Source organism: Oncorhynchus keta, chromosome 6, assembly GCF_023373465.1.
Source record: "Oncorhynchus keta strain PuntledgeMale-10-30-2019 chromosome 6, Oket_V2, whole genome shotgun sequence".
NCBI lineage: Eukaryota > Metazoa > Chordata > Actinopteri > Salmoniformes > Salmonidae > Oncorhynchus > Oncorhynchus keta.
The window spans coordinates 386,301-400,111 of record NC_068426.1 but is presented as its reverse complement, the minus strand read 5'-3'; the positions used below and the strand labels follow the sequence as shown (position 1 = coordinate 400,111).

The following is a 13,811-nucleotide window of genomic DNA, read 5'->3' as shown; positions in this document are numbered from 1 at the left end:
ATGCCCTGCATGCTTATTGATGATTACTACACGTTTAAATAGCACGGCTAGACTAACTACCAATAGAAACATTAACATGGCTGATTGTCAGGTAATTGAAGGCCTGACATAACAAGAAAAACTGCTGATGCACAAACAAATGTGGGAGTTGAGACCCCGACTGAGTTGACAAAAACATTTAAAAAACATATTTCTGAGGGATCGGGGGCCCCCTTGTGGCAGTGGGTCCTACGCGACCACTTATGTCACTTATGCCTGGAGCCGGCCCTGGTTTTTAGGTTTCTAGGGTTCTGTACCTGCATACTGTGTGAGATGCCCTCGCGGTCTGATAACAGCTCTGCCAGGTTCTTGGTTCCCAGGACGTTTCTCAGGGTGGTCTGGGCCAGGAGACGGGTGGAGAAGTCTGCGTTGGACACGTTGGCCACCGAGGAGATGGGGTCACTCACCCGGAAGTACACCACCCCATCAACACACACTGTCACGGAGTCCTTAGTCAGGATCTACAACACACAAACACCCACAGAGAGAGAGAGAGAGAGAGAGAGAGATAGAAAGAGAGAGGAGAGAGAAAGACCTCAATGATTGTTTACATCAAGACTGAAGGATGTTATTATATAAAGATAAGATATGCAGTATCAGTCAAAGTTTTAGAACACCTACTCATTCCAGGGTTTTTCTTTATTTTGACTATTTTCTACTTGTAGAATAATAGTGAAGACATCAGAACTATGAAATAACACATACGGAATCATGTAGTAACCAAAACAGTGTTAAACATATTATATATTTTAGATTCTTCAAAGTAGCCACCCTTTGCCTTGATGACAGCTTTGCACACTCTTGGCATTCTCTCAACCAGCTTCACCTGGAATGCTTTTCCAACAGTCTTGAAGGAGTTCGCACATATGCTGAGAACTCGGTGGCTGCTTTTCCTTCACTCTGTGGTCCAACTCATCCTAAACCCTCTCAATCGCCTGGCCTGGTTCACCAATTACTTCAGTATGTCAAGTCGGAGGGCCTGTTTTCCGGAACTCTGGCAGTCTCTATGGGGGTGCCACAGGGTTCAATTCTCGGGCCGACTCTCTTCTCTGTATACATTAATGATGTCGCTCTTGCTGCTGGTGATTCTTTGATCCACCTCTATGCAGACGACACCATTCTGTATACCTCTGGCCCTTCTTTGGACACTGTGTTAACTAACCTCCAGATGAGCTTCAATGCCATATAACTCTCCTGCCATGGCCTCCAACTGCTCTTAAATGCAAGTAAAACTAAATGCATGCTCTTCAACCGATCGCTGCCTGGACCTGCCCGCCCGACTAGCATCACTACTCTGGAAGGTTCTGACCTCGAATATAATGACAACTACAATACCTAGGTGTCTGGTTAGACTGTAAACTCTCCTTCCAGAAGCACATTAATAATCTCCAATCCAAAATTACATTTAGAATCGGCTTCCTATTTCGCAAAACAAAGCATCCTTCACTCACGCTGCCAAACATACCCTCGTAAAACTGACCTTCCTACCGATCCTCGACTTCGACGATGTCATTTAACTTCACAAGGGTAGGGGGTGTGTGCCCAAATTAAGTGTGCCCAAATTAAACTGCCTGCTACTCAGCCATAAAAGCTAGAATATGCATCTAATTAGTATATTTGGATAGAAAACACTCTGATGTTTCTCAAACTGTTTGAATGATGTCTGTGAGTATAACAGAACTCATATGGCAGGCAAAAAACTGAGATCAAATCCAAACAGGAAGTGGGAAATCTGAGGTTTGTAGTTTTTCAAAGTCATTGCCTATCGAATATACAGTGTCTGTGGGGGTCATATTGCACTTCCTAAGGCTTCCACTAGATGTCAACAGTCTTTAGAACCTTGTTTGATGCTTCTACTGTGAAGGAGGGGGGAATGGAAGCTGAATGAGTCAGAGGTCTGCCAGAGTGGCATGAGCTGATCACGCGCGCTCACGTGAGAGTTAGCTTGCGTTCCATTGCATTTCCAGGTCATCTGATGCAGCCATACTCCTTCTTGGACAAATAGCCCTCACACAGCCTGGAGGTGTGTTGGGTCATTGTCCTGTTGAAAAACAACCAAATGGGATGACATATTGCAGCAGAATGATGCTGGTTAAGTGTGCCTTGAATTCTAAATAAATCACAGACAATGTCACCAGCAAAGCAACCACACCATCACACCTCCTCCTCCATGCTTCACGGTGGGAACTACACATGCAGAGATAATCCGTTCACCTACTCTGCTTCTCACCAAGACACATCGGTTGGCATCAGAAATCTCAAATTTGGACTCATCAGACCAAAGGACAGATTTCCTTTGCTCTAATGTCAATTGCTTGTGTTTCTTGACCCAAGCAAGTCTCTTCTTCTTATTGGTGTCCTTTAGTAGTGGTTTCTTTGCAGTCTCCTCTTTGATGTTGAGATGTGTCTGTTACTTGAACTCTGTGAAGCATTTAGTTAGGCTGCAATTTCTGGGTCTGTGACGGTCCTCATGAGAGCAGTTTCATCATAGCGCTTGATAGTTTTTGCGACTGCACTTGAAGAAACTTTAAAAGTTCTTGAAATGTTCTTGAATGACTTACCTTCATATCTTAAAGTAATGATGGACTGTCGTTTCTCTTTGCTTATTTGAGCTGTTCTTGCCATAATATGGACTTGGTATTTTATCAAATAGGACTATCTTCTGTATACCAACCCTACCTTCTCACAACACAACTGATTGGCTCAAATGCATTAAGGTGAAAAGAAATTCCACAAATTAACTTTTAACAAGACACACCTGTTAATTGAAATGCATTCCAGGTGACTGTCTCACGAATCTGGTTGAGAGAATGCCACGATTGTGCAAAGCTGTGAACAAGGCAAAGGATGACGACTTTGAAGAATCTCAAATACAACATTTTTTTGGGCTACGACATGATTCCATATGTGTTATCTTATAGTTTTGATGTCTCCACTATTATTCTACAATGTAAAAAATTGTAAAAATTAAAGAACAACCCTTGAATGAGTAGGCGTCTCCAAACTTTTGACTGGTACTATACAAGATGTTAGTATAGGTCCTACCTCCTGATTTAAATGACAGTTTATTTAATGGGGGTCCATCCTGGTTAGTATAGGTCCTACCTCGTGATGTAAATGACAGTTTATTTAATGGGTGTCCATCCTGGTTAGTATAGGTCCTACCTCCTGATGTAAATGACAGTTTATTTAATGGGTGTCCATCCTGGTTAGTATAGGTCCTACCTCCTGATTTAAATGACAGTTTATTTAATGGGTGTCCATCCTGGTTAGTATAGGTCCTACCTCCTGATGTATATGACAGTTTATTTAATGGGTGTCCATCCTGGTCAGTATAGGTCCTACCTCCTGATTTAAATGACAGTTTATTTAATGGGTGTCCATCCTGGTTAGTATAGGTCCTACCTCCTGATGTAAATGACAGTTTATTTAATGGGGGTCCATCCTGGTCAGTATAGGTCCTACCTCCTGATGTAAATGACAGTTTATTTAATGGGGGTCCATCCTGGTTAGTATAGGTCCTACCTCCTGATTTAAATGACAGTTTATTTAATGGGTGTCCATCCTGGTTAGTATAGGTCCTACCTCCTGATGTAAATGACAGTTTATTTAATGGGGGTCCATCCTGGTCAGTATAGGTCCTACCTCCTGATGTAAATGACAGTTTATTTAATGGGGGTCCATCCTGGTTAGTATAGGTCCTACCTCCTGATTTAAATGACAGTTTATTTAATGGGTGTCCATCCTGGTTAGTATAGGTCCTACCTCCTGATTTAAATGACAGTTTATTTAATGGGGGTCCATCCTGGTCAGTATAGGTCCTACCTCCTGATGTAAATGACAGTTTATTTAATGAGGGTCCATCCTGGTCAGTATAGGTCCTACCTCCTGATTTAAATGACAGTTTATTTAATGGGTGTCCATCCTGGTTAGTATAGGTCCTACCTCCTGATGTAAATGACAGTTTATTTAATGGGTGTCCATCCTGGTTAGTATAGGTCCTACCTCCTGATTTAAATGACAGTTTATTTAATGGGGGTCCATCCTGGTCAGTATAGGTCCTACCTCCTGATGTATATGACAGTTTATTTAATGGGTGTCCATCCTGGTCAGTATAGGTCCTACCTCCTGATTTAAATGACAGTTTATTTAATGGGTGTCCATCCTGGTTAGTATAGGTCCTACCTCCTGATTTAAATGACAGTTTATTTAATGGGTGTCCATCCTGGTTAGTATAGGTCCTACCTCCTGATTTAAATGACAGTTTATTTAATGGGGGTCCATCCTGGTCAGTATAGGTCCTACCTCCTGATGTAAATGACAGTTTATTTAATGAGGGTCCATCCTGGTCAGTATAGGTCCTACCTCCTGATTTATATAACAGTTTATTTAATGGGAGTCCATCCTGGTCAGTATAGGTCCTACCTCCTGATTTATATAACAGTTTATTTAATGGGGGTCCATCCTGGTCAGTATAGGTCCTACCTCCTGATTTATATGACAGTTTATTTAATGGGGGTCCATCCTGGTCAGTATAGGTCCTACCTCCTGATTTATATAACAGTTTATTTAATGGGTGTCCATCCTGGTCAGTATAGGTCCTACCTCCTGATATAAATGACAGTTTATTTAATGAGGGTCCATCCTGGTCAGTATAGGTCCTACCTCCTGATTTAAATGACAGTTTATTTAATGGGTGTCCATCCTGGTTAGTATAGGTCCTACCTCCTGATGTAAATGACAGTTTATTTAATGAGGGTCCATCCTGGTCAGTATAGGTCCTACCTCCTGATTTAAATGACAGTTTATTTAATGGGTGTCCATCCTGGTTAGTATAGGTCCTACCTCCTGTGGAGGAATGTCGAATGACACGGTTCTCAGGTCCACCTTCACGAAGGAGTCTGTGCATGGCAGCACAAAAAAGATACCTGGAAGAGAGAGAGTTTATTTATTTACATCAATGTAGATTGAATATGCGTGCGCACACAGACACACACACACACACAGTGACTGGTCTTTTACCTGGTCCCTTAGCATTCCGGTCTGTAATACGGCCCAGCCTGAAGATGACAGCACGTTCATACTCCTGAACTATCTACAACACAACACACACACACACACACGCACACACACACACACACACACAAAGTTAAATATAGAACATATCTTGGTAGATTTTAGTTAGAGGTATCTGTAGTTCTGTAGTTCTGTAGGTATGTAGTTCTGTAGGTATGTAGGTATGTAGTTCTGTAGTTCTGTAGGTATGTAGTTCTGTAGGTATGTAGTTCTGTAGGTATGTAGTTCTGTAGTTCTGTACGTATGTAGTTCTATAGTTCTGTAGGTATGTAGTTCTGTAGGTATGTAGTTCGGTAGGTATGTAGGTATGTAGTTCTGTAGGTATGTAGTTCTGTAGGTATATTGGTATGTAGTTCTGTAGTTCTGTAGGTATGTAGTTCTGTAGGTATGTAGTTTTGTGGGTATGTAGTTCTGTAGGTATGTAGTTATGTAGTTATGTAGTTATGTAGTTATGTAGTTATGTAGTTCTGTAGTTCTGTAGGTATGTAGTTCTGTAGTTCTGTAGGTATGTAGTTCTGTAGGTATGTAGTTCTGTAGGTATGTAGTTCTGTAGGTATATAGTTATGTAGGTATGTAGTTATGTAGTTCTATAGTTCTGTAGTTCTGTAGTTCTGTAGGTATGTAGTTCTATAGTTCTGTAGTTCTGTAGTTCTGTAGTTCTGTAGGTATGTAGTTCTGTAGGTATGTAGTTCTGTAGTTCTGTAGGTATGTAGTTCTGTAGGTATGTAGTTCTGTAGGTGTGTAGTTCTGTAGGTGTGTAGTTCTGTAGTTCTGTAGGTATGTAGTTATGTAGTTCTGTAGGTATGTAGTTCTGTAGGTATGTAGTTCTATAGTTCTGTAGTTATGTAGTTGTGTAGTTCTGTAGGTATGTAGTTCTGTAGGTATGTAGTTCTATAGTTCTGTAGGTATGTAGTTGTGTAGTTCTGTAGGTATGGAGTTCTGTAGGTATGTAGTTCTGTAGGTATGTAGTTCTGTAGTTCTGTAGGTATGTAGTTCTGTAGTTCTGTACGTATGTAGTTCTATAGTTCTGTAGGTATGTAGTTCTGTAGGTATGTAGTTCGGTAGGTATGTAGTTCTGTAGGTATGTAGTTCTGTAGGTATGTAGTTCTGTAGTTCTGTTGGTATGTAGTTCTGTAGGTATGTAGTTCTGTAGTTCTGTAGGTATGTAGTTCTGTAGTTCTGTAGGAATGTAGTTTTGTAGGTATGTAGTTCTGTAGTTCTGTAGGTATGTAGTTATGTAGGTATGTAGTTCTGTAGTTCTGTAGGTATGTAGTTCTGTAGGTATGTAGTTATGTAGGTATGTAGTTCTGTAGTTCTGTAGGTATGTATTTCTGTAGGTATGTAGTTCTGTAGGGATGTAGTTCTGTAGGTATGTAGTTCTATAGTTCTGTAGGTATGTAGTTGTGTAGTTCTGTAGGTATGTAGTTCTGTAGTTATGTAGTTCTATAGTTCTGTAGGTATGTAGTTGTGTAGGTATGTAGTTGTGTAGGTATGTAGTTCTGTAGGTATGTAGTTCTGTAGTTATGTAGGTATGTAGTTCTGTAGTTCTGTAGGTGTGTAGTTCTGTAGGTATGTAGTTCTGTACGTATGTAGTTCTATGGTTCTGTAGGTATGTAGTTCTGTAGGTATGTAGTTCGGTAGGTATGTAGTTCTGTAGGTATGTAGTTCTGTAGTTCTGTTGGTATGTAGTTCTGTAGGTATGTAGTTCTGTAGTTCTGTAGGTATGTAGTTCTGTAGTTCTGTAGGAATGTATTTTTGTAGGTATGTAGTTCTGTAGTTCTGTAGGTATGTAGTTTTGTAGGTATGTAGTTCTGTAGTTCTGTAGGTATGTAGTTCTGTAGGTATGTAGTTATGTAGGTATGTAGTTCTGTAGTTCTGTAGGTATGTATTTCTGTAGGTATGTAGTTCTGTAGGTATGTAGTTCTGTTGGTATGTAGTTCTGTAGTTCTGTAGGTATGTAGTTGTGTAATTCTGTAGGTATGTAGTTCTGTAGGTATGTAGTTTTGTAGGTATGTAGTTCTGTAGGTATGTAGTTATGTAGGTATGTAGTTCTATAGTTATGTAGGTATGTAGTTCTGTAGGTATGTAGTTCTGTAGTTCTGTAGGTATGTAGTTCTGGAGTTCTGTAGGTATGTAGTTCTATAGTTCTGTAGGTATGTAGTTATGTGGGTATGTAGTTCTGTAGTTCTGTAGGTATGTAGTTATGTGGGTATGTAGTTCTATAGTTCTGTAGGTATGTAGTTATGTGGGTATGTAGTTCTGTAGTTCTGTAGGTATGTAGTTCTGTAGTTATGTAGGTATGTAGTTCTATAGTTCTGTAGGTATGTAGTTCTGTAGGTATGTAGTTCTGTAGTTCTGTAGGTATGTAGTTCTGTAGGTATGTAGTTTTGTAGGTATGTAGTTCTGTAGGTATGTAGTTCGGTAGGTATGTAGTTATGTAGTTATGTAGTTCTGTAGTTCTGTAGGTATGTAGGTATGTAGTTCTGTAGGTATGTAGTTCTATAGTTCTGTAGGTATGTAGTTCTATAGTTCTGTAGGTATGTAGTTATGTAGGTATGTAGTTCTATAGTTCTGTAGGTATGTAGTTCTGTAGGTATGTAGGTATGTAGTTCTGTAGGTATGTAGTTCTGTAGGTATGTAGGTATGTAGTTCTGTAGGTATTTAGTTCTGTAGTTCTGTAGGTATGTAGGTATGTAGTTCTGTAGTTCTGTAGATATATAGTTCTGTAGGTATGTAGTTCTGTAGTTCGGTAGGTATGTAGTTCTATAGTTCTGTAGGTATGTAGTTCTATAGTTCTGTAGGTATGTAGTTCTATAGTTCTGTAGGTATGTAGTTCTGTAGTTATGTAGTTTTGTAGTTCTGTAGGTATGTAGGTCTATAGTTCTGTAGGTATGTAGTTGTGTAGTTATGTAGTTTTGTAGTTCTGTAGGTATGTAGTTCTATAGTTCTGTAGTTCTGTAGGTATGTAGTTCTGTAGTTCGGAAGGTATGTAGTTCTGTAGTTCTGTAGATATATAGTTCTGTAGGTATGTAGTTCTATAGTTCTGTCGGTATGTAGTTCAATAGTTCTGTAGGTATGTAGTTATGTAGGTATGTAGTTCTGTAGGTATGTAGTTCTGTAGGTATGTAGTTCTGTAGGTATGTAGTTCTGTAGGTATGTAGTTGTGTAGTTGTGTAGTTTGTAGGTATGTAGTTGTGTAGTTCTGAAGGTTTGTAGTTCTGTAGGTATGTAGTTGTGTAGGTATGTTGTTCTGTAGTTATGTAGTTCTGTAGTTCTGTAGGTATGTAGGAATGTAGTTCTGTAGGTATGTAGTTCTATAGTTCTGTAGGTATGTAGTTCTATAGTTCTGTAGGTATGTAGTTCTGTAGGTATGTAGGTATGTAGTTCTGTAGGTATGTAGTTCTGTAGGTATGTAGTTCTGTAGGTATGTAGGTATGTAGTTCTGTAGGTATGTAGGTATGTAGTTCTGTAGGTATGTAGTTCTGTAGGTATGTAGGTATGTAGTTCTGTAGGTATGTAGTTCTGTAGGTATGTAGGTATGTAGTTCTGTAGTTCTGTAGATATATAGTTCTGTAGGTATGTAGTTCTGTAGTTCGGTAGGTATGTAGTTCTATAGTTCTGTAGGTATGTAGTTCTATAGTTCTGCAGGTATGTAGTTCTGTAGGTATGTAGTTCTATAGTTCTGTAGGTATGTAGTTCTGTAGTTATGTAGTTTTGTAGTTCTGTAGGTATGTAGTTCTATAGTTCTGTAGGTATGTAGTTGTGTAGTTATGTAGTTTTGTAGTTCTGTAGGTATGTAGTTCTATAGTTCTGTAGTTCTGTAGGTATGTAGTTCTGTAGTTCGGAAGGTATGTAGTTCTGTAGTTCTGTAGGTATGTAGTTCTGTTGGTATGTAGTTCTGTAGGTATGTAGTTCTATAGTTCTGTAGGTATGTAGTTCTGTAGGTATGTAGTTCTGTAGTTCTGTAGGTATGTAGTTCTGTAGTTCTGTAGGTATGTAGTTCTGAAGGTATGTAGTTCTGTAGTTCTGTAGATATATAGTTCTGTAGGTATGTAGTTCTGTAGTTCGGTAGGTATGTAGTTCTATAGTTCTGTAGGTATGTAGTTCTATAGTTCTGTAGGTATGTAGTTCTGTAGTTCTGTAGGTATGTAGTTCTGTAGTTATGTAGTTCTGTAGTTCTGTAGGTATGTAGTTCTGTTGGTATGTAGTTATGTAGGTATGTAGTTCTGTAGTTCTGTAGGTATGTAGTTCTGTTGGTATGTAGTTATGTAGTTCTGTAGGTATGTAGTTCTGTTGGTATGTAGTTCTGTAGTTCTGTAGGTATGTAGTTCTGTTGGTATGTAGTTCTGTTGGTATGTAGTTCTGTAGGTATGTAGTTCTGTTGGTATGTAGTTCTGTAGGTATGTAGTTCTGTAGGTATGTAGTTCTGTAGGTATGTAGTTCTGTAGTTCTGTAGGTATGTAGTTCTGTTGGTATGTAGTTCTGTAGGTATGTAGTTCTGTAGTTCTGTAGGTATGTAGTTCTGTTGGTATGTAGTTCTGTAGGTATGTAGTTCTGTAGTTCTGTAGGTATGTAGTTCTGTAGGTATGTAGTTCTGTAGTTCTGTAGTTCTGTAGGTATGTAGTTCTGTAGGTATGTAGTTCTGTAGTTCTGTAGGTATGTAGTTCTGTTGGTATGTAGTTCTGTAGGTATGTAGTTATGTAGTTCTGTAGGTATGTAGTTCTGTAGGTATGTAGTTCTGTAGTTCTGTAGGTATGTAGTTCTGTAGGTATGTAGTTCTGTAGTTCTGTAGGTATGTAGTTCTGTTGGTATGTAGTTCTGTAGGTATGTAGTTCTGTAGTTCTGTAGGTATGTAGTTCTGTAGGTATGTAGTTCTGTAGGTATGTAGTTCTGTTGGTATGTAGTTCTGTAGTTCTGTAGTTCTGTAGGTATGTAGTTCTGTAGTTCTGTAGGTATGTAGTTCTGTTGGTATGTAGTTCTGTAGTTCTGTTGGTATGTAGTTCTGTAGTTCTGTAGGTATGTAGTTCTGTTGGTATGTAGTTCTGTAGTTCTGTAGGTATGTAGTTCTGTTGGTATGTAGTTCTGTAGTTCTGTAGGTATGTAGTTCTGTTGGTATGTAGTTCTGTAGTTCTGTTGGTATGTAGTTCTGTAGTTCTGTAGGTATGTAGTTCTGTAGTTCTGTAGATACCCATGCAGCGACACATTACCCAGTGTTCTTTGCAATTTAACATTACATTTAGATTGTAATTTGGTCATTTAGCTCTACAGTCATCCAGGTTGATAAAGGAAACACATATCACAGTCATAGCGTGAAAAGTTTTACTTGCTATTACTGTAAAAAGAATGCCCGCTATAAACAACCAAAATGTACGTGTAAAACATGTCATCCTGCAAAGAACTCTGGGTCATATGTCACTGCATGGGTCATTCCAGTAATATTCTATAAATTAGACTGAAGTACAATTTTTGGTACAGTAAAATGGATTACAGTAACTTACTGTAAAATAAATTACAGTAACGTACTGGCCAATTACTGCATTGTTGATGCAACATTTTACAGTACAGCTTTGACTGGAATGAAGATGCCCGTTCTATTCATTCTATGGACATTGTTTCTTACTCACCTTTATACAGAACCAGATGGTGAAGGGGAACAGGGAGAAGACGCACAGTCCGGACAGGATCACAATGAGCCAGCCACAGCAACCTAGGCTCCCTGAACCAACATCAGCTGAGAGAGAGAGAGAGAGAGAGAGAGAGAGAGAGAGAGAGAGAGAGAGAGAGAGAGAGAGAGAGAGAGAGGTAGAGAGAGAGAGAGAGGTAGAGAGAGAGGTAGAGAGAGACAGAGAGAGAGGTAGAGAGAGACAGAGAGAGAGAGAGAGGGAGAGAGGGAGAGAGAGAGAGAGAGAGAGAGAGAGAGAGAGAGAGAGAGAGAGAGAGGTAGAGAGAGAGGTAGAGAGAGACAGAGAGAGGTAGAGAGAGAGAGAGAGAGAGACAGAGAGAGAGAGAGAGAGGGAGAGAGAGGTAGAGAGAGAGAGGTAGAGAGAGAGGTAGAGAGAGACAGAGAGAGAGAGAGGTAGAGAGAGAGAGGTAGAGAGAGAGGTAGAGAGAGAGGTAGAGAGAGGTAGAGAGAGGTAGAGAGAGGTAGAGAGAGGTAGAGAGAGGTAGAGAGGTAGAGAGAGGTAGAGAGAGGTAGAGAGAGGTAGAGAGAGAGGTAGAGAGAGAGGTAGAGAGAGGTAGAGAGAGAGGTAGAGAGAGAGGTAGAGAGAGAGGTAGAGAGAGAGGTAGAGAGAGGTAGAGAGAGGTAGAGAGAGAGGTAGAGAGAGGTAGAGAGAGGTAGAGAGAGAGGTAGAGAGAGAGGTAGAGAGAGGTAGAGAGAGGTAGAGAGAGAGGTAGAGAGAGAGGTAGAGAGAGAGACAGAGAGAGACAGAGAGAGAGAGAGAAATTACATGTTATTAGCATTTGTTGGAAATGGCAAGTTTGGATGGGAGTCACTTCTTGTCTATATAGACTCCTGTCAAGGTAAGGAAATAACTATATAAAGGTACACTGATCCCTTTATTACAGTGAGCTGTATAGTGTATTGTACAATCTACTCTGAAGAAAATGATCAATGCAACAATTAAAGTGTTGGTCTCGTGTTTCCTGAGCTGAAATTAAAGATCCCAGAAATGTTCCATATGCACAAAAAAAAAGCGTATTGCTCTCAAATTTTGTGCAGAAATGTGTTTACCTCCCTATTAGGGAGTATTTTTCCTTTTCCAAGATAATCCATCCACTCTGACAGGTGTGGCATATCAATAAGATGATTAAACAGCATGATCCTTACACAGGTGCACCTTGTGCTGGGGGGGGGGACAATAAAAGGCCACTGAAACATGTGCAGTTTTGTCACACAACACAATGCTACATATGTCAACATTTTTGAGGGAGCTTGCAATTGGCTGCAGGATGAATGTCCACCAGGAGTTAATCTCTCTACCATAAGCCACCTCCAACAATTTGTTTAGAGAATTTCGCAGTACGTCCAACCGGCCTCACAAGCGCAGACCACGTGTATGGCGTGTGTGTGGGTGAGCAGTGGTCTCACCAGATACTGACTGGTGTTCTGATCCACACCAGATACTGACTGGTGTTCTGATCCACACCAGATACTGACTGGTGTTCTGATCCACACCAGATACTGACTGGTGTTCTGATCCACACCAGATACTGACTGGTGTTCTGATCCACACCAGATACTGACTGGTGTTCTGATCCACACCAGATACTGCCTGGTTCTGATCCACACCAGATACTGACTGGTGTTCTGATCCACACCAGATACTGACTGGTGTTCTGATCCACACCAGATACTGACTGGTGTTCTGATCCACACCAGATACTGACTGGTGTTCTGATCCACACCAGATACTGACTGGTGTTCTGATCCACACCAGATACTGACTGGTGTTCTGATCCACGCCAGGTACTGACTGGTGTTCTGATCCACACCAGATACTGACTGGTGTTCTGATCCACGCCAGATACTGACTGGTGTTCTGATCCACACCAGATACTGACTGGTGTTCTGATCCACGCCAGGTACTGACTGGTGTTCTGATCCACGCCAGGTACTGACTGGTGTTCTGATCCACGCCAGGTACTGACTGGTGTTCTGATCCACACCAGATACTGACTGGTGTTCTGATCCACGCCAGATACTGACTGGTGTTCTGATCCACACCAGATACTGACTGGTGTTCTGATCCACACCAGATACTGACTGGTGTTCTGATCCACACCAGATACTGACTGGTGTTCTGATCCACACCAGATACTGACTGGTGTTCTGATCCACACCAGATACTGACTGGTGTTCTGATCCACACCAGATACTGACTGGTGTTCTGATCCACACCAGATACTGACTGGTGTTCTGATCCACACCAGATACTGACTGGTGTTCTGATCCACACCAGATACTGACTGGTGTTCTGATCCACACCAGATACTGACTGGTGTTCTGATCCACACCAGATACTGACTGGTGTTCTGATCCACACCAGATACTGACTGGTGTTCTGATCCACACCAGATACTGACTGGTGTTCTGATCCACACCAGATACTGACTGGTGTTCTGATCCACACCAGATACTGACTGGTTCTGATCCACACCAGATACTGACTGGTGTTCTGATCCACACCAGATACTGACTGGTGTTCTGATCCACACCAGATACTGACTGGTTCTGATCCACACCAGATACTGACTGGTGTTCTGATCCACACCAGATACTGACTGGTGTTCTGATCCACACCAGATACTGACTGGTGTTCTGATCCACACCAGATACTGACTGGTGTTCTGATCCACACCAGATACTGACTGGTGTTCTGATCCACACCAGATACTGACTGGTGTTCTGATCCACACCAGATACTGACTGGTGTTCTGATCCACACCAGATACTGACTGGTGTTCTGATCCACACCAGATACTGACTGGTGTTCTGATCCACACCAGATACTGACTGGTGTTCTGATCCACACCAGATACTGACTGGTGTTCTGATCCACACCAGATACTGACTGGTTCTGATCCACACCAGATACTGCCTGGTTCTGATCCACACCAGATACTGACTGGTGTTCTGATCCACACCAGATACTGACTGGTGTTCTGATCCACACCAGATACTGACTGGTGTTCTG

At 41.0% G+C, this 13,811-nt stretch overlaps 1 protein-coding gene and 1 long non-coding RNA gene across 3 annotated transcripts in view; both read right to left on the bottom strand.

The window, feature by feature from the left end:
* The window catches only part of stoml3b (stomatin (EPB72)-like 3b), a 32,357-nt gene that overhangs the window by 2,554 nt on the left and 15,992 nt on the right, over positions 1-13,811 (bottom strand). Inside the window, exons 2-5 of the mRNA XM_052520102.1 lie at positions 10,740-10,846; positions 5,062-5,134; positions 4,885-4,967; positions 297-500 (exon numbers count right to left, since the gene is read on the bottom strand). Of these exons, the coding sequence (XP_052376062.1) occupies positions 297-500; positions 4,885-4,967; positions 5,062-5,134; positions 10,740-10,846 (467 nt within the window). The remainder of the gene's footprint in view (positions 1-296; positions 501-4,884; positions 4,968-5,061; positions 5,135-10,739; positions 10,847-13,811) is intronic.
* LOC127930582 (uncharacterized) lies at positions 3,344-4,877 on the bottom strand. 2 transcript variants are annotated; one of them, XR_008138267.1, is made up of 4 exons: positions 4,705-4,877; positions 4,105-4,404; positions 3,925-3,984; positions 3,344-3,444 (listed from the first exon to the last, which is right to left on the bottom strand). It is a non-coding gene; the product is annotated as an uncharacterized LOC127930582 (long non-coding RNA). The 2 variants fall into 2 exon arrangements; XR_008138266.1 differs by lacking the exon at positions 3,925-3,984 and having other exon boundaries at positions 3,344-3,624; positions 4,165-4,404.